The sequence below is a fragment of the Hylaeus volcanicus genome, chromosome 3 (assembly GCF_026283585.1).
Source record: "Hylaeus volcanicus isolate JK05 chromosome 3, UHH_iyHylVolc1.0_haploid, whole genome shotgun sequence".
Taxonomy (NCBI): domain Eukaryota; kingdom Metazoa; phylum Arthropoda; class Insecta; order Hymenoptera; family Colletidae; genus Hylaeus; species Hylaeus volcanicus.
Genome location: NC_071978.1, coordinates 3964807 through 3985100, shown reverse-complemented (window position 1 = coordinate 3985100; position 20294 = coordinate 3964807). Strand labels below are relative to the sequence as shown.

Below are 20294 nucleotides of genomic sequence, written 5' to 3'. Positions count from 1 at the left end.
GTTCCGCCACGGGTCTCGCAGGGGACCTTTGTACGTGGCCCTCGCACAGGGCACCGAGATCTTTGGGAGCTTCGCAGGCCCCAGGCCGCGCGACTCGCAACAGGTAAGTCGGTGGTTAGAAGGCTCTTCCGCTCTTGCGGTATGCATAATGGATGGATGGGGAAGAGGATGGTACTGGGTGGTGCAAAAGGGAGCGAATCAATAGATGGCACGAGGTTACCCCCGCCACGGGCCGAGGGGGAGGAGGGATCACGCCGTCAGAGAAGAAAGGGGAAAACGATGAGACTCCGATAATTCCGTGGGATAAATGGCCTCAAAGAGGTGTGCTCGGCTTGTCGCAGAGGACGCGCGAGAGGCCGTTCATTCGTTCGACCCCCGAGATGTACAGGATGGCCTGCGAAATGTGCCTGGTGAAACTGTGAACTCTGATAAGGCTGCATTAAGCTATCGCGAATGGTTTCGTTTTTAATCGAGCAGGTTTGTTAGAGACACGAGGTATAGGATTAAATTAGAGAATCATGAACAAACCTATGTAACGCCATATAATTCTCATCAGTAGGGAATTTCATAGAGGCTTAAATAAATAAAAATGAAAGTAAGTGTGCTTTAATTTTGGTAGTTTATATAAATATACATTGCTTTAGCACAAGAAGTATTTTGACGAATGGTTAGTACTCTAGGAGGTTGTTTATTTCCCAAGTATCATTCACGTTCCTTATTATCCACGTGAGAGGGTGTCGATACGGACGCTCCAAGACGGCGAGGCACGTTGGGGCTGGAAAGACTCCCTCACGAGTCTTGGCTCCTTGCTGGGGAATTCGTGGGGATTTCGTGGCATGAGCGGAATCTCTGGAATTAATTAGTGATTTTAACGATGCCGTTGACTGCGAGACTTGGCGGTGAAAGTCCTCCGTGCTAATCGCCATTTATCTATCGAACGTGTGATTTAGTACTAGCACTTCTACATATCGTTAAAAAATTATAAGCGTTCAAAGAAAAATAAATACAGAGGTCAAGTTGAAGATTAACTCTGTAATTTTTTTTTTTTTAATCTGAGGTATTTTTTACTAAAAAAAGTCACTTCGTAAGTAATTATTTAATTAATCTAGCCCTCGAAGTTTCTACAACGACTTCGATCCTCCGTTATCAGTTCTACACTCGATAAGCCACCCTCTAAGAGAATTCACCTCTCCTCTCCCAGGGTTCAAGGAACGTCGAAGACAATTTTCGTGTCGTATCCAGCCGCCATTATCGCGAATTAATCGACAATTTTCATTCAACGTCCCAGTTTGCACGCGACCCTGGCCGCCCCAAGACGGTGTCCATCCACGTTTCTCTGTCTCTGCACGACATTCGCCGCACGGTCTGATCGTAACTTGCTACTTATTACGTGCCCGGCGTCCATTAGTCGCGTCGCTTAAATTGCAAACAACGGTTCGAACACGGGACAAACTTTCCGACTTCCATCGGCAACTTGCCGGAATCTAAATGTCGCCAATTACTAGGCCGCGTCCAGGTCGAAACTTTTAACCCTGACTAACCAATAGCGACCCACTTAACAGTCGCGACCGTTTCCGGCGTTTACGTGCATGAACGGGAGTGGTGATTACGGTGTACACGGCTAGTTAGCGGGCCTCTTTCCTGTTACAACCGTAACAGGCTCCGCCTGGCTCTGGAAAGGAGACGGGACGAACGTTCGCGAACTTGGTACGGTTCTTTTCGTGGAACGAAATGGGGAAACGATGTTGGTTGCGAAAATGGAAAGGGGCGAAGTATAAAAAGATCCACCTTTGAATTTTTATCGAAGGAAGGGGTTTTTCTCGATCAAAATTTTTAGATGGAGTTGTAAAATTTAGAAATACTTTGTTTGGGGTAGATTTGAAGGTGACATGGTGTACACGTTTATAGAAAAATTAATAAATTCATGAATCACTTGTAAACTTTGTCATTCGTGTTCAGAACCTACCAATTGAGTTGGTCCTCGTTATGACCGCGAAAAATTCAAATCGACTTAATAAACTTATTAAGAGCCGAAATGATCCTATAAATCTCTAAATCGCACACGCGAAATGATTTCGAGCAGATTATGACATAGCTTCCGGCATCGTTTCTACCGCTATATCGAGCAGCGGATAGAATTCAATTAATTCGCCTAACGTTTCCATCGGTATTGTGAATTTATGATTTGGAAACGGTAGAATCCGAATTATTTCGATAACCATTCGGCGTGTCGCGCGGCGTCGAGCCTGGGATTACTGCACACGCGCGGCACGTGTTTTTCCAGTGAACTGCTAAACGCGCATACGAAGTTAGCGACATCAATCGCAGTGATCAGTGAATAGAAACTCCCCATCGACGATCGTCAAACGAATAGATTAATTCAATAGTAAATTACTAGCGATGTCTGACCCAACCACGCGTGAATTTGGTTATTAACCTCTGCATTGATTTTAGTTTAACATTGACTACCTCGAACATTACTGTAGTTGAAAATATTGTGTTTCTTTTCAGAATATTTGTGTTCTTAAAACGAGAGAGTTATGTTTAGATATTTTCTTATATTTCTGGTCCTGGAGTTAGGTGACTTATCTTGTTAAATTGATGTTCTATGTCAATTCATATTATTTAAATTTGTGTTTGGTTTGGTGAATAGTCCGGTAACATTTAAGTTTGTAGAAACATTTTGGAAAGAAATTGTAGTAGCACGGAGCCGTTCCATAATTCGACGGATATTTCTCTTTATCTGAAAATTCCATGTCCCCTCGCAATTTCGCCGGCGCATTCTTCCGAACGGCACAGAGGTACCTGAGACAATTCCAGCGCGTCCCCCGAAACCGCTAATAGCAATTTACCCGACGCGTAGATCCAGGTAGCGCGTAATTAAGCCTCACGCCGTCCGCTGGTCCTCTATCGTTCTCTAAACGCGTTCCAGTCGTTCCGTAAACGAGAACTGAGCAGATTTTGCGGCCACGTAGGCTATGTAGCGCGTTATGAAACCTGGGGTGTGGCGACCGCATTAGTCGCGCTACAACCCCTCTAAATATCCGCCCCGTGCCCGAGGAATTCCACGCTTTTCCTTCGCAGAACGTATAGTTTCCTCGAATCGTTTCTGCGGTATGGAATAGATACGTCACGATGCTTTCTGATACATTGTGTTCAATATTGGGCGAAATGAAGGGTGAAGAAAAATTGTCAGAAGAAAAATTGAGGCAACTTGATGAACATAGGTCAATGAAGAAGTGAAAGAAAAAACGAGTGGGGGTGAAAGTGAATATGAGCTCCTTGGGGATGAAAATTGTTTCTTTTAAATCCTAATTTAAAACTCAATCGTGTGCGCCTGGTGTTTTGTTCGATATGAAAGGGTCCCACGCAAGGTCAGAAAGACATTTTCCGAAAAGCAAAGTGGCTGTAGCATTTTTTATCCAGCCAGGAGAAAGAGTTCCTCTTCTTCGAGCATCGTGTCGTTGGCCAGAAGTGGCGGCGACGGATGGAGGGGGATTTGGATGGGGGCAATGCATCAGCGGTTAATGAACAAACTTTAATATTCTCCCGGACTAAAACTCGACCCGCCGCCACCTATCTTCCAACGGCCACGAAGCAACCCCTTTATACAGAGGGCTGGAGGACAGGGAAGAGGGATGACACGGCGCGCGGAACGCGATCACACGACTGCCATAATTATTGTGCGCCGCTACACGTAGAAGTATATGGCGGTACGTTGTTGCGCCCACGTCGGGAAACGTTCTTTCACCGGTCTCAACTTCAAAGTGCACTGCTTCCATCAATTTCGTGCATGCCCAATTAACCGACTCTGGACGTGTTACGTGCACCCTACACCCCCTTTTTCGATGGATTGGGAATGGAATTGGATTTTGCAAAGATGTTGGGTCTATCAGAGACATTAATGATGACCGACGGCTAAGTTTTAATGGTTTATAAAAGAAATACTTCAATTGTTTTGAGGAACTTAAGTAAGCATGACTGAGGGACTCTTTTTAGCCTTTCGTGAGATCGGTAGAAACGCTCTTCAATTTTCTAATCGGATACGTGAGAACTTTTAACGACCTGACTAAGTATGAAGCGAAGATGCCTCTAATTAACATGGGTAGTAACCTGAGAGTTATTAGTGACTTGCATCTCGTTTAAAATTGAGTGCAGTTCAGGATGCGTTTGAATCCGAAGTTGCTTAAACCAGGGGTTCCCAATCGGGGACCACAATCCCTTCGTTTCATGAAACTTCATAAAAACCAAATAAAAAAATAATCCTTCTATCAGCATATGTCAACTTCCGGCCCTGACAACTACGATGTAATCGATTTATCTAATAGAAAATTATAATATAACTTGCCCTCACAAAAAAAACAATTCAAATGAATCACATCCTTCCATTAAATACTGTTAAATAAAATCAAGTTCTGTTTTTCCTAGAAAAAAATTCCAAAGCATAAATTCAATTGAACCACGTAGAAAAGTTGAGAGCCACTGGGTTAAAGCAAAGTTAACAGTGGATGACTACTTACCAGCTAATCGAGCGTATATCAGGTCTACCATGTGCAAAAACCTTTTCCCCCCTTTTTGCAATTGATTCAACGGAGTCTCGCTATCCAAACACTGTAAGTAACAAGTTTGCAGCTATAGGTGCTCGATTATTCTGACCCGCACACCCTGTCCACAGCATGCAATCGACGTTAGCTGTTCGCTTCAGCCGGTCTTAGCTAGTTCTTGCTCAAACTCGACGCGATTTGCGGCACAACTCCGGTTACAGTCTATAGCCCATCGATCGCAGCTAATCCCCCGAGTATCTCGTTACTGGCCTAGCCACGATATTGACGTTCAGATTTACCGTGAAAGTGGCATGAACACCTGTTATCGCGAGCTCTTTTCAGTGCTCCCCTGTTCATTCAATTAAGGATAGGCTCTTCGCGTTAGATTCGACGCGTGGCAATCGGGAATTTCCACGTTGAAACGTCTCGATGATCGATTCGATCGACGATCGACCATCTTGGGGGGTACAACAACCAGCTGATCGAATATCAATCATACGGATCTGAAATTGAATTTTACGACCTTTGAAAATAAACTGAAACTCGAAAAGAATTGCATCGTGTGCTTTCAACGGGTGAATCCGACAATCGGGGTTGAAAAGGCTAAGCTTCCGGCATGGTAGGGTTAACTCGTCCAAGGACTGTTCGCAAATCTAACGAAGCTGTCGCCCAAGATTCCCCAAATCCTCGTAAACCAAGGATCAGCGTGGTTTGCAGCGTCCAGGAGGATTCAATTTGAAACCAAAATGGGATCCACCGGAAGCATCTGTCCAAATCTCTTCGTTAAAATTTGTTCGTTCAAGCTTCCATGCGTATCAGGTCCTCCTCAGGAATGGATGAGTGAATACTCGATACTCAATTTAAAACACAAAGGAAATTGCCAGACTTCGATAGACTAGACAAAGAAGAAAGAAACATTCTTTGCATCTAATTTGCTCAATTATATCAACCCAATTATTCCCTGACTCGAACCTCGAGGTCGAAAGGGCTACCAAAGGAACCTGAAAAAAGGGAGACTATCTCGGTTTCAAATTGGATTCACGTGCCCCTCGCAAATATCCACGAAGGAAAATTTTCCAGGCATCGGATAATCAGCTCCTGTCAATAGGAAAGAGGAGCCACGGTCAGCGATCGCGAACTGAGCGTTCTGGAGTTTGAATTACCAGCAAAAAAATTCCGTAGTCCAAGCAGTTCCGCTTCCCATCTCCAATCGAAGTCGAAAATATAAAAGGAAAGGGGATGCGCGTACTCGTCGGTGACTCGCGACGAATGGCTCGCGGCTCCTGGCAATTTCAAGATGTACGCGCGACAGAGCGTGCGGACCAGGGCGCGAGGGGCCACGAGGGTGGGTCGAGGGGTGAAACTGTCCCGGAACGGTGGTTCGTCGCGTCGTAAAGCGGGCGTTAAGCCCGAATATGAAGCTTTTTCGCCGCTATCAGCAGGAAATTCTGCACTGCGGCGGCCAAGAATGTGCTAACGACTTGGAGGGAAAGAGAAGGCGAAATTGAGGGGCCAGCAAGCCGGCGTGGCACGTTATAACGATGATTTAGCGCCAGTTGTAATTACGACTACCGCATACCTTCCCCCGCCGCGGACCCTTCGACGTTCTTCCTCCGCGGCGGGTTAAGCGATTCCGTTTGCGAGACGATGGTCGAGGCTTTCACGCTTTGAGCTGTCACCCCCAAAAAGAGGAAGATTGGGGGATGTTTTTTTGGAGAGGGTGGTGGAGCAACCTACTTTCCAATCTGAGGTATTTTATTCAAGGAAATCGACTCCAGCAACGTCTGGCTTCTTAACTTGTGAATTGTGACTCCTGGACTTGATAACAGTAGAGGAGTTGTTAATAATTCTATCTTATAACAAAGAGTCGAGAGTAACTCTTTATAGAGAAACCCTTATCCAGCAGTGTTTCGAACAAACGATATAGAAAAATGGCCCCAAAATGGAAGTAAAATAGGATCACACGTACAAGTAGAATAAGATTCCTCTATGTCAGCCGAGCAGAACAGAGAATTTTCATATTCATCAAGTAAGATGAGATTGTTCCATAGCAACGAAATCGAGTAGAAAATGTCCATCGCAAAAGTCGAACGAGGTCGTTCTATGTCAGGCAGGTAGAATAAGAAATTTCCATATTGAACAAGTCGAGTAGGATCTCGTTCTGCCTTCAACAAGTAAGATAGGATCTTTCCATCGCAGTACAACGGGACGTTATCGTGTCAGACGAGTAGAATAGGTAAGAGTTTAGTCGAACAAGTGGAGTAGGGAACCGATCAGACAACCGCAACGATAGAAAGTGTTGGCGAAACACACGGAGACGTCGATATCACGCCCAACCGAAGCCTGTCTCGCAACAGACAAGCCGACTACGCGCCTACGAGCTTACAATCAACACGAGAGGAAAGGTGTCTGGCTCTTGCGGTCGCCTGCCAACTTTTCTACGGCTGCCTATTCTCTTTCCACCAGGCCAACCTTGAAGCCATCACGAGGGCCATCAGTGCCTGGAGAGTAACTTTTTGGACCCCAGCCAAGTGGACCCCTCGAACCCCCAGATCCTGTTTCGTACGATGATTCGAAGGTGTCTATCTCGAAGACTCCTCGAAACAGTTCCCGAAAAATACAGAACGACTGTACATTCTTTTCTGACTAAATTAATTTCAATTCCTAGATTCTTAAATATCTTTTATTTCAATCTTACTTCCACCAGCTCGGCAGAAACCTTCCTGAAATAAAAAAAAAAAAAAAAAAAATGCCAGGAATCGCAGAGTCGACAGGACCGCGCAATCGTATTCGGGTCGTGCCCTAACGAGAATCGATCCCAGCGATCGCTAGGGACCTCAGTACCACGCGTTTAGGTTCGTTCCCCAAGGAGAAATCTGCTCGGAAGCTTCCCTGTGAGTTACAGCCGCTTGCCAGCGAACGAAGGAGCGCACACGCGCGCGTGCACCGTCGTGAAAGCAAAACGGGGCGAGCATTCGCTCTCTGGGAATAAAAGAACGCGTCAGGCCCTGAAACAACGACGGGAGGAAAACAGAAGAGGTGTCTTTTCACGCTGGCGTTCCCGTTGTCGCGAATCGTCCCTGCTGCGAGACAGCGCGCCGCGAAAAGGCCGAAGCGGAGACGAACCGCGCCTTTTGTGCGATCTGATGCCCGGAACGCCTTGATACGCGTGCAATTCCGTTCCTTGGGTGGCGATGGATTCATACGCGTTTCAGAAATGTGTGTGGAAGGGAGAGGCCAAAGTAGCCGGTGAACGACGAGCGTGAAAACGAGCAAGTGGCACCTTTTGTTTGGGCTTTTGATCGCTCCTCTCGCCTCTGTTTTCTTGGGAGAATAGGTGTAGTGGGTGTTCATCGACGAGGAGAATTGGAGAATTCATGATGGAGGGATTAATAGATCAGAGGGATCACGCTGTATTGATCTGTGGAACGAATTTTTTAAAGGAAATGGGTATGTTTGGTTGAAGTGACCTTTTTTATAAACTATATGATAATGATTTAACTTTGAAGAATATATTTTTGGAACGGCTGTATTTATTTGTAACGTAGAAGAGGGTTAGCAGGTGGTTAGCTAATGTCTAGACTAAACAGTCGTGAGTTTGGGTAGGGTTCCATTGACATGCAAATGACGATGAATTTCAAGTGGGAAATTAAATAGTTCCATTAGAGTCAACTCAACGTGTTTAAATTTTTTTGTACCTGTACCACCTACCATGCTCACCGATGACCAGGCACCATCCTATACTACTACCAGAACAGATATATTTTATCAACAACACCTGCTATTCTACATACTCGAATAAACATCGCGTTAGCCTGTTCGATAGTTCCGTTGCCATTTGTTTGCCCAAACAAGACCTAATTCCACTTATCGTGTCGAACAATGGTCTGATTTGCTTGTGTGACGAATTACAAACTAATTCTACTTCCCTTTTCAAACGGACGGTTCTTTATTGTCCGACCAAACACTGCCCTATTCTACTTCGATAATCAGCCCCCACTATGTTGTTCTCGTTCGCTAGTACAGTCTAGACAATTCTACTGAATTGCCTTCTGCTACCATGTTGCATGTTTGTATCGCTTTGCAAATTAAAGGTACAAGTACGCTTAAGACATTATTGAAAGGTTAGTGTTCCAAGTAAATAACAGTGCTTGTTACACGACGACGTAGCTTCGTTGAACCTTGTACCACGATTGCAACCTTCCTTCGGTGGAAACACAGCTGAGCCAAGGGTGTAGATTCATAGTGCTTCGATGCCGGAGGGATTTCCGTATAATGCTGCGCGTCTACGGGTTATCGACAGCTCTCATGATTGCCGGATCTACGCGGTTATCCGTTTGTTTGGTCGATGCTAGTCGCCACCCAGCGTTGATCACTCGCTATCGCGCAGAGGCGCGTGTAACCTATGTTGGTTGACTCAATTCTAATCGATCATTCGCGAATGACCCTTGAAGGATCCTAACCCATCATTTTAATTGTGAACGTATCGATCCAATTATTTTTAGTTGCTCCACCAGACCTATTCGATCTGTTAAAGGTAGTATTATACAAATTTATTGGTCTTAAAGAAGGTATTTGTTTAAGAACCATTTTCAGGATGTTCTTCAAGTTCCTCAAAGCACCGACAAGCTTATGTAACATTTAAAATGTTTATAATTTAAATTCTATGTTTTATTCCTAATTATCGAGGCTCTTAAAATGTCCTACGCGTTCCTGAATTTCTAAAAATAGTCGAAGGGCTCGAACGAGCACGATATCGATCGAGAAATCGTTCGAACCCTCTTTTATTTTCAATTCCCACGTCGCGAGCACCTTTTTAAGTACTTGATCCACTAAATCCGAAATCCCGACTGTACATAGACCCGTTGGGAATTCTGTTCAAGATACTCGAGCCGAAAACAGGTCAGGGACTGCGTGCTCTAAACGCGAGAAGCACAATTGGGGCGTCCGAGGATTACCATTTACCTCTTTAATTACAGAATTAAAGTCGATGGGAAATCTGCATCCACCGCGACAGAGGGTAAACATTTCTCTCGCGAAATGTTCCCTCGCTCGAGACCAAGACGTTTCCCTAATTTCGCATAAAATTCCTGGCTGAGAAAAAGTCAGGATATTTGAGAAAAATTTTGTACAGTCGAGTGATAAACAGGAGAGCTGCGAAAGGAGAAGAAAAGATTTTCTTTGGTAATATACTCGACTAAAATTGTTTCGCAAGCACCTCGACGTTCCAGAGAGGTCTCTTTTATTTCTTCTACCGTCATCTAATTTCACTGATCGCCTGGACATACCGGTTTCCCTGTTTCTTCTATTTGCTGTTTCTGTGGATTCAGCACTTCAAAGCTGGTTGCCAATGAAATTCACGCTGTCCGCTCATTCTTCGTGGCGCTTGAGATGAAAACAAATGTTTTGAAGAGCGAATAACGCACTTTTCACTTCGTCGAGTTAATTTTTGGTGTATTACAGTTTCTCTGCTGAGAATTCTATCAAGCTTTCTACAGGGGCGATTTCTTTATCTGGGCGAAACTTATAATAAAATGTACAAACTCGAATCCTGTTTTGTACTGTACGAGCCTTTTCGTTGAGTAGTAAATTATTTTTGTCAAGCAATGTAAGGTAGATTCTTGAATTTTCCAGGTAAATAAATTAAATATACGTCTGACTAACCGAACATTGTGTCGCTATCTGATATTTTTTAGCCGACTCGATCATATTGGAGCAGCATTTGTTTCGACCTCGACGGCCCACGAGGCCAATTTACACGATTATTTGTCGCTGGCGTTCGCCCAGGAAAATATTTTCCCGCCTGAAGGCACGATTCATCAAACCGCTTCAAAATCAAGCGTCACGAAATTTAACATTTATCCCCTGTCCGGTCATAAATCTTACGAATCGTCCGGCCGAATAATACGCACGATCGGTCCCCCATTATCGGCTGGAATATTGGGATCGATGGTTTTTTGAAACCGCGCGATATGAACGTGGCTCGATTGGTCACGTCGATTAAATATCCACTCGAACAAAGATCGCCACGTTTGGAACCGAGAATTCATTTTTTTTCTGACAACTGGACCCTTTGAAATTTCCAAAAAGTCACCTGTATTTGATTACTTCAAAGAAAATTCATCCCTTCATTATTTTACACGATTAAACTTGTACCGTCCTCGTATCATCGAGCAGCAACAAAAAGAAACAGCCTCTGGCTTCTTCGTTTATTGACCACATTCGAATCCATTTCCACGCCATCCATCTCCAATCCAAAAGCTCGCATAGTTGGCCAGCCAAGGACTTATGAATCGAGTCGATACTTTCGCGAAGAAAATGCGGAAAATTGAAGTGGACCTTGAAGATTGGAAACTTCGTCCAACTCCACCGGTTCTCTGCGAGGCCAAGATTTCTTGTCGCTGGAAGCGGTGCCCTCGGTTCGCAGAGTTAGTCCCACTCCCCACGACTATAAACCTATTTCCCTCGTCGCAGGATGTCGAAATCCATTTCGTTCAACGCGTGCCGTGTCGTTCCGTAGTGTTACACCCAGTTTCCGCGGACGCGCAACGAGCTCCAGGCTTTCTTACACCGATACTAATATTCTTTTTCACGTCAAATCGAATTTTCACTCGCAAATCGAGGCGTCGCGGTACGTGTATCCTCGCTCGTAAAAAGAACGTTTCACCCAGAGCCGACGTTCGAGTATACACGCAACGACACACGAACTCGTCCCCCATAGAACCATGAAGGCATATCTATTTCTTACTTACAGGTGTATATCATGTTTACAGCTGATGAATGTCTCGAGAAGAAATTCTACAAGCCGAGATATGAGGAAAATCAAAAATAATAAAATTTCATTCGAGGCTTTGAATCCAATCTTAAGGAAGAAACATAAATTTTGAATATAAAGCTTCAGTAGGGTATATTTGATCAATAGTCGGAACGTGATCAGACGTTTCTGCCTCTTGATTTTCGTTTTATTTTGGGCTCGAGAATCACCTCCTAAAATATTTACCATCCTGTCTACGTTGTCTCGCGGATTTCGGATCATCCCGTTCGCGTCAGTTTCGAATGAAATCCCATCGCATTCGCCCATTTTCGTGGCGAATAAATGGAACTTCGGGACGTATTTAATTAATCGTTGCATGTGAAAACAATTATGCAATTGTTACTTGCTGGCAGTTTTAATTAAATTCTAGCGTAACGTTACCACACGCCTGCCAGCAACGAACAGCTTAACTAAGTCCAATGTGTAATCGGATCGTTTTAATTTCATTATTAAATAACATCTGGTTCTACTTACATTACAGATCATGAATATGAACAACATTTGAGTTTAATAATATATGATGAACAGAACATTTACACGTTTCCATTTTACGCAGTCGATCCTTTCCATCGTTGATCCTTTTAACCCAATCTTGACAAAAATAGGTGCACACGCGACAGGGGTGAAAAACATCAGAGTTGGCTATGCGTATCCGCGTCGCACAAAGGATACGAGGGGCCATGTACAGGCAATGTAAACAGCAACCTAGTCCGTATATTACTTCCTGCGAGCAGGACAAAGTGTAGCTATGGCTGGTTTCGCAGCTAGCGACTCGATGTGGGATATTAACCTCCCGTTGTACACAATCTGACTGATAAAAAACAGAAATTGGATCGATCCAACGTTCGTCACTAAAAAAATCCAAGTCTGCTTCATATTACTCTTTTAACTGATTTTGACTGATCACTCGGTACTACTACTTAAAAGTTTGCCAAACGTACGTTTCCTGACGAAAGTGCATTAAATGGTAGCGTCAGAGTTTCAGTAAACAGTAGATAAATAAATAAACAAAGTGGTTACGCAGCAACTCAATTGTTTCGAATAGGAAAGAAGATACACAGCGCTGGTCGAGTTATTTATTTATCAGGCAGACCGTGTATGCGAGAGTCGCATAGACGACCGAAGTTCTCGATCGTGAATTATGCCACAGCCGTGTCTCGAATACGTTCGTTCCTCGATTCCGGATTCCGTCGCCGTATTCTTTGGGAGAGTCTCGTGGACCGGCTCGGAACTCGCGAACAAAGCGCACGTCGCGGCTCGCGGCTTAATTCCCTTTCGATTCGCTACTTGTTGCGCTAATTCACAACCAGCCACCGATGCGTGGTTTCCATCTCGGTGGTGTAGGTTACCAAGCCGAGAACATAATAGAAAAGGGGGAGCGGAGTTCGCTAAGATCGTCACTTGCAGGCCCCGCTGCGGATAGTTTGGTAATTGTGGGTTTTCTGGGCGTGGGTTAAAGGAGATGGATGGTCTTAGGTATTGGAAGGCCTGCTAGAAAATGTTGGTTATTTCATTTGGCTCTTGTCCTTGTTTTCCATTCTTTGGAGGTGGGGGTAAATGTTTTCTACTCATTTTGGTCGTATTTGATTGCGGGCAGGTTTGTATCTAACTGAATATTGACTATTACTACTGAATAGTTTGGTAACAGTGGACTTTGTGATGAGCATAAGTTAAAAAAAAAGATTGGCATTGTTACATTAGGATCACCTAAAAAATATTTCATATGCTGGCACATTTGATGCTCGACAGTCTGACCAAACATTTATTACTACTACTGAATATCTTTCTAATTGTAAAAATAACCTCGATTCCTCATAAATTTCTAAAATGTATAAATTAGGAATTGAAATCCTCTGAAAATTGACTTGTTAGCGACACCTAACTGGTTGTTACTAGGATGACAATTCTCCACGATTCGCATCGATATATGAAACACCGATTTACGTTTTCCTTTGCAGAAATCCGAACGTGATGGATCACCACAACCGATACGACACGCTTCTGCCTGCCAACCGGGAGAAAGACCGCTTTCGCAACTTGACATGGGTGCAATACGACCCGGTGCATCAGAAATACCTGGAAATCGGTAAGTCGACAACAACGAATTCCCATTTTGCGTCCCATCGGACCGTGCGTGCCACGCGATCGTTCATTCTTCACCCCTCTCCGCTCCAGTGGCTAATTAACGAACCCTCTCACAAATATATTCTGCTCTTTCAATCCCCCGAGAGCCACTCTATTTTCACGTCACAAATTTAACTCCAAACTTACGAAAAAATTAAATCCACTGAAATAAAATATATGTGATACGAATTCCATAGAAAATTGTAGGAGTTCTGAGAAAAATTCAGATGACATACAGAGTGCAATTTTCATCAACAAATTTTCCATTTTAAAATCGATAAGGGGTAAAACAATTGAACACAACCATGGGCACCTAATGCGACCATACACCTACGAGAAGGTACTACTTACTTTTTCAAATTCCACCAAATGGTTCTAGACATCGTGACGCGATTAATTTCAAATATTTCTGTAAAAAAATCCTGATTTCCCAGCGCGGATAGAAAAAGCGTGGTTCGCGAAGGATCGTGCGTGTGGAATTAGCTGATACCAAGGGAGGCCCCCCGAGGCCGCGGTTTCATCGCGATCGTGCGCGCGTAAAGAAAGGTAGGAAAATGAAGTGTCACGGAGGAAACGCAGCGCTCGCCGCTCGCCTGCTCGCTTGTCCAGCGGAGAGAAAGCCCAGAGAAAGACTCGCCGCGAGGTCATTTTTATTTTCAGCGGGTCTCGAGCGCGGCAGATGACGTGAAAGAAACCCTTTGACCTGAAAAAGAATTTGCGGTCTTTTTCCCAGCCGGTTCTCCTCCCTCGCTCGTTCCATCCCCTATTTTCTCCAACGCCGCTCCACGCGCTCCTTTTTCCCCCTTTTCTTTTCTCTTTCTCTTTTTTTACTTCTCTCCACTTTTTTCGCCGCGTAACGTTACGACGAACGCCAACATAATTCCATTAGCATTTGAAGGCAATGTGAGAGCACTAATTAAGCTAATTAGGAGTGTTTCATGGCGGCGATGCACTTGATGCGGCGCGTATCCCCGACGCGGAGCAAGAAACGCGGGGGAAGGGGAAGCGTACGTGAAAATGTAGCGAACTAATTGAAATAAAAAGGATATCCGGCCGGGTGTAATTGAGGCAGAGGGTAAACGCGGCCCGTAAATGTCTTCGAGTGTTCGTTTAATGAATTCTTTAGAACTGCGGCTCGCCAGGCGACGGAGATCGCGACTGAAGCGGAATTATAAAACAGACTGCGAGACTCTCGCTTCGTCGACGGCTGGAAATTTTGATGGAAACCGTGCTCGACTGAATGGCAGACAAAATGAACATGACGCGTCATGCCTGATGTTTGTTTATGAATATTAATCGATCGCACTCCATCGTTTGTGTGGGAAAGGTGTGGGAATGGATTGACATTATGTATTGAGAAAACTAAATTAAAAATAATATATATTTCTACATCTAGGTAAAGAAAAATAAATTCCTTCTATCACCAAAAGCAGACAGAATTCAATGTTCCACAGTTTCTACAGGTTCTTCGTAAACGAAACACGACTCCTTTAAAAGATCCTTTCACCCCACGTGTGAATCATAAACTCCCCCCATCGATAGGAATAAGAGACCTCGAGACTGGATGATCGTAGCTAAGCATGAGTAACATTAAGTTCGACGTTATCGAGGTCGAGATTAATATTACTCTTAGCCGATTCGCATATCCTGCCAGTAATAACGGGCTGATATAATCGTCCTTCGGCCTCCATCGAGGCCGCACGACCACGATGAAATATTGAGCTGTCAAGTGCGCCGGGGGTCTATGATACTTGAGTGGGCCAGAAACTCAACGTATCAGACGATCGTTTCATTAATGAGTGATCAATAGCCGCGCATAATCGCGCCGACTGCTGCTTAACCGCACGTCCAGCCACACTATCAGCCGGCCCTATTGCGCGTAATTTATTATTATCGTTAGCCCTGACACTCGAGATTCATTAAGCGCTAATTGACTCACCCGCTATTAACGATATTATCGAATTTTCGAGGTTCGCCAACGAGTGTCCGGCTCCGAACCAAAAGCCGCGCGTACCGACGACCCTCCGTCGGGCTTTCGTCGTTCTGCGGGCCTAGTCGAAACCCGAAGCACGCGAGGAATTGCTTAGGGAATATTTAGAAAGGGTGGAAACTTGGTCCTGTGGTCGATGGAATTTCTAAAATTAAGTTGGTGGTTAAGGTCTCCAAGTGTTTGAAAACGCAAAATCTCTAAACAGCTACGAGGATTTACTTGAAAATTGTTGCGTGTATATTTAAGCAGGTTTATATCGTGTATATAGAAAGCAGAATTTCGAGAAAGATTCATGAGAGAAGGGAACAAAAGGTGGTAAAAGCCTTGAAATTTTCATGATTGTCGACATCTGAAAATTGAGAAACAGAATGTCTCTCTCTCTCTCTACATCTATTTAAAAATATATTTCTAAGCTTGCTCTGCAGGCTATACAAAATTAAACATCGCCTCTCTATTCCACTACTTCACCAGGAAATATAAATATTTCTGAATGCTTTATCGCTGCCTCGTGCTTCCTGAAAACCGCACCCACAACGTCCTAGGGAAAAAGGGAACAAGAATCGTTTCGATCAGGAGCAGGCGGCAAAACGGATCACCGGCAGTATCCGAGCGATTCACAGACGGCCTGTATCGCCGGAAGGATCGCTGGGCGTGGCGAAAACAGAGGTAGAAGTCGAACAGACACGACGGAACACGTTCCCCGTTGCCATTTCTCAGGAGGTGGTGAAAAATCACGGTGAAACGATAGCCCGCATTCCGTCCTCGCTCGGGCGTCCGAGATCCGAGAAAAATGGGCCGTGAAAATGGACCGGAAGGGGAGCGAGCGCCGCCCACGTGATTAATTTTTTTCCTTTGTCTCTCTTATCTGGCCGAATGAGTGCCTCGGGCCAATGGGCGCTTCGTTACGAGCCACAGCGACCGTGGAAGACTTTCACCGCCGTGTCGAAATCGTCCTACCACCAAACAGACGCTCTGATTTCGGAAACCGCTGACCCCGATTCCAGGAAAATTTAATGGGTCCTTGAAGCTATTTTTTATTAGTAAATAATTCAATTATAAGATAAGGGGTATTTTCACTTTAAAATGTCGTTCCTACCCTCCTACCCTCCTACCTCACCTTACTTTTACTCTTCATGCCTGAACTGATTAATTACTTCCACCCTCCTAAGTATACACGCATTCGTTCCACAGGATTCTGCATTTCACTTCGTCATTCCTTATCTCCGATACGAACGCGTCCTGCCTCGCTATCGATTAAGGCTCTGGCTTTCCCTTGCGCACGACCTGGATCAACCGCAGAACTGAAACAACCCCAGACCGCCATAATTTACTTGTACTACACGTTCCCACCGTTTTCCATCCCCCGCACCCATGCTGCATAGACAAACTCCCTCAAACAACGACGCCTGCGAACCTCTCAAATATAAATATTGTTTCATTACTGACTTAACCTCCCATAAGAAATTCAAAATTATCAACACCTATAGAAGATGGTATGCGTAGACTATGAATCTTTATACAAATTCGTGAATGTCTTCTCTTCTGGACAGTATAACCTGTATATTATTGTTGATATTTTATATATTTTTCTATTTCTGCGCGTTCCTATTTCTTCTACTGTACAAATTTCTCCAAAGAAAAATCCTTGACACCTTAATCTACATTTTTCTCTAAGCCTAAACGTATTAACCTACATGCTCGCCTAACAGGAGCCTCGAAATTACCCAAAATTCCAATCAAACATTCCATTCCAGAGTCTACCTTGTACGCTTCGCTACAAGTTGGGTAAACAACACAAGAAACAAGTAGAACCACCGCGCAAAAAGTCAGCCTCAGACTGTCGCCGCGATGAAACCAGTCTCCCTCTGTTTTCCCCTGTTCCTGGAAGCAGTTTGTCAGCCAATGTCGTTCCGCGTTCGGAACCGCATGCATCTAACCGTGGCTGGGTGCAGACACGCCGCCCTGAAGCCACAGTTACCGGTTTCTGGGGAGGTGTCGTGCACGCGATCGCGTAATGGGGCTGTCGTGAGCCGCAGCTGCCCGAGTTCGCCTGCTTGGGGAACTACACGCGAGCGCATTTGGCGCATCTGTACAATCCGCGTCGTCCTCGTAGCCCACCCACCCTTTATGCCTCCCCGCGGTGCCAGTCGCGAGAAAGAGGCGGAAAAAGAGCGCTGGAGGAAATGGAAATGGAACCGCGGCTACCGTAAAACAGAGGCTCGTCCTCGCGAGGGATTCTCGTCCTGGCAAAGTGGATACGTTGATAATAAAGAGTCTTCATTTTATTTTTTGAAATTCGATAAGAATCAAGTCTGAGAAAAATGTTGCCGCGTGCAATAGTTCCGGAGAGAAAATCGATCAGAATGACTGAAGATTGAAAATTCAGAGTAGAATACCTCCTTAATAAAGCGAATTAAATAATTCCAAGCATCTCTCTTTGGAAATAGAAGCAACCAATGAATAACGGCGCTAATGAACAGGTCATATTCACTCGCGCAACTATTTAATAATCTCGTCCGATGTATTCTATGCGTTCACGGTTTGCCCGTAACGGCTAAATAATAAAATTATCCGTTAGCGAAATCCAGCCGAAAATTGCGCCTAAATACAGGGACGGTTAATGAAATACCGCAGGGGGACAAACATCCCTTTATCGATTCATGCTTTGCCAACGGTCGTAAATAAACATCGTGATGTTTGCCAATAGATATAGCACGCATTTGGTAATTTTCTAACGGCGGTTTTCGGACGATATTAACATCCAGACATTTAAGAATAAAATTATTTGAATATCGCTGGAAGGGAAACTGAATACGCGGCTTCGAAGGTGAGGGTGCATGGAATATGTATAGAACGTTTTCAACGTATTTCACGTAAGGAATAGCAAAGAGTGCCGGCGGCACGTGTGCGCCGCGGCATATGTAAACCTCTCATTGGTATTTTCCCTGGGACGCTTAGTCGCTCAAAGTAGATCGGAAATTTTCCCGCTGCGGCTGTAAATATCGAGAAAAATAATTCGCCCCGCGGTTGAGGGTCGATGGAACGACCGTGTTCACCCCCCTGTGAAAACGCGGGGACAAAAAGGAAATACGCCGGCGCCTCCTCGCGAGCTGCGTTGAACAAATATGTTTCAGTAGCATAATACGTCAGGAATATCGGATGAAGACACATTCGAACGGAACTGTGATTAAATGCGCGCAAACAACCCGCAGGGTATCGTCGTTTCTTGAAAAAAATGTGACGTAGTTGAAAATAGGAGTTAGAGTAGAATTTCAACGAAGGGGTATTTGCTACAACGATCCGAATTTCATAATTGAATCGCGAAATTGCTACGTGCACGTTCGCGGACGCATTTATATGAATTAATTTCAATATTTGCCGATACGTACCCGTGCGAAAAGATATTTTCAATTATGAGTTACACAGGATAGAGTTACAAATCAGGTTTATCCGATTCTGCATTAATCGTACGTGGGAGGACTCGCGTGTCGTGTTTGCTAATATTCGAAAACTGGCCTCAGGACCCTGGAGTTCCAAAATTAGAGATTCGGAGCTCTGGAGATTCAAAAATCAAAGCTTCAGAGCTTTAGAACACTAAAGATTCGGGGCTGTAAAGCTTCAGAAGCTCTAGAATTTCAGAATATAAGACTCCAAAGTTCCCAAGCACTAAAGATACAGAGTCGCAAAATTTACAAAATTCGAGCCCTCCCCAGACCCCTGAGTCCCTTATAGTACGAACCCCTTCGACTTGCAGTGGACTCGATCACATGTCCCAGATACCCTAATTCCCCTAGCTACCAAGTTGGCAAAATCTGGTTGAATATCCCACAGCAACACCGTTCCAGGACCTCGGAGGTCGCCGTTGCCAGGGAAATGTTGGGATTCAGCTCCTCGTTACTTCGCGTTTCGCTCCTTCCGGCGCGCTATCATAATCATAAAAGCGTGCTGCAACGTTTTACGTCCCCGCGCCATAAACACGCCCAGTTCTTTCGCTTGAAAGGAACTTCGAAGATCACGGTGGCTTTAACTGCGGAACTCTCCCGCGAATGGAACGGCGTGCGATCGAATGAGAAACGACACGGATGGTAGGTCGATCCATCGACGTCGTCCAGCGAACAATCGTCCTAGCGAAGCTGGTAGCGACCGCAGGAAGCGGAGAAAGAGCTCGAGACTGACCGTTAGAAGCGGATGCCAGTGAAAACGGTGTTGTGAAGGTTCGTTAAACGCGACTTCACTGCGAGGCATCCTCTGCAACGTTTTCTCGTTCCTTCGCTCGCTGCTTTCATCAACTGAAAGAAAGTGCCCGCGAGCCACGGGAACGCCGAAAGTCGATAATCGCTTGTCATGAATTGAAAATTACACGAGGAACGCAATATAAGGAGATAATATCTGACGACGTTCAGCTAGATTTAACTCTCTACAATAGTATATATATATTGGTATGAAAAGTTGGAAGACAATTGTTGAATTAAATCAGAATTAAATCAGAGATCAGAAATGTAGATAATTGATACATGATTTCAGAGTCACGTGAGCTTTCAGAGGGTTAAAACGTCTAGCCCTTGAATCATTACATCGAAATAATAATATTCAAGTGCCGACGATATCTAAATATTAAAAGCCTACCTACCAAAATACCTACAAGTATCAAGATTTTGGGAGCGACGGTTCGGTACACAACGTGTTGATTAAAATTCGCAACTCTGGCCAGCGGTTAGTTTACGTCTAATTAAAACCAAGGCAGCCGCGCGTCTCTTTATATCGCGGCGAAGCTAATTGCACCTGAAATGGGTAATTGTGAAATGAGTAACGAGTTCTGTTT

General features: G+C 44.6%; 1 protein-coding gene across 6 annotated transcripts in view; it reads left to right on the top strand.

The window, feature by feature from the left end:
- LOC128873276 (neuroligin-4, X-linked) overlaps positions 1-20294 on the top strand; it is a 328845-nt gene that overhangs the window by 263995 nt on the left and 44556 nt on the right. For all 6 annotated transcript variants that reach the window (XR_008456382.1, XR_008456383.1, XM_054116733.1 and 3 more), the window contains one exon: positions 13317-13444. Coding sequence is in view for 4 of the 6 variants with exons in the window: in XM_054116733.1 (XP_053972708.1) it covers positions 13317-13444 (128 nt within the window). In the remaining 2 variants the exon portion in view is untranslated. The remainder of the gene's footprint in view (positions 1-13316; positions 13445-20294) is intronic.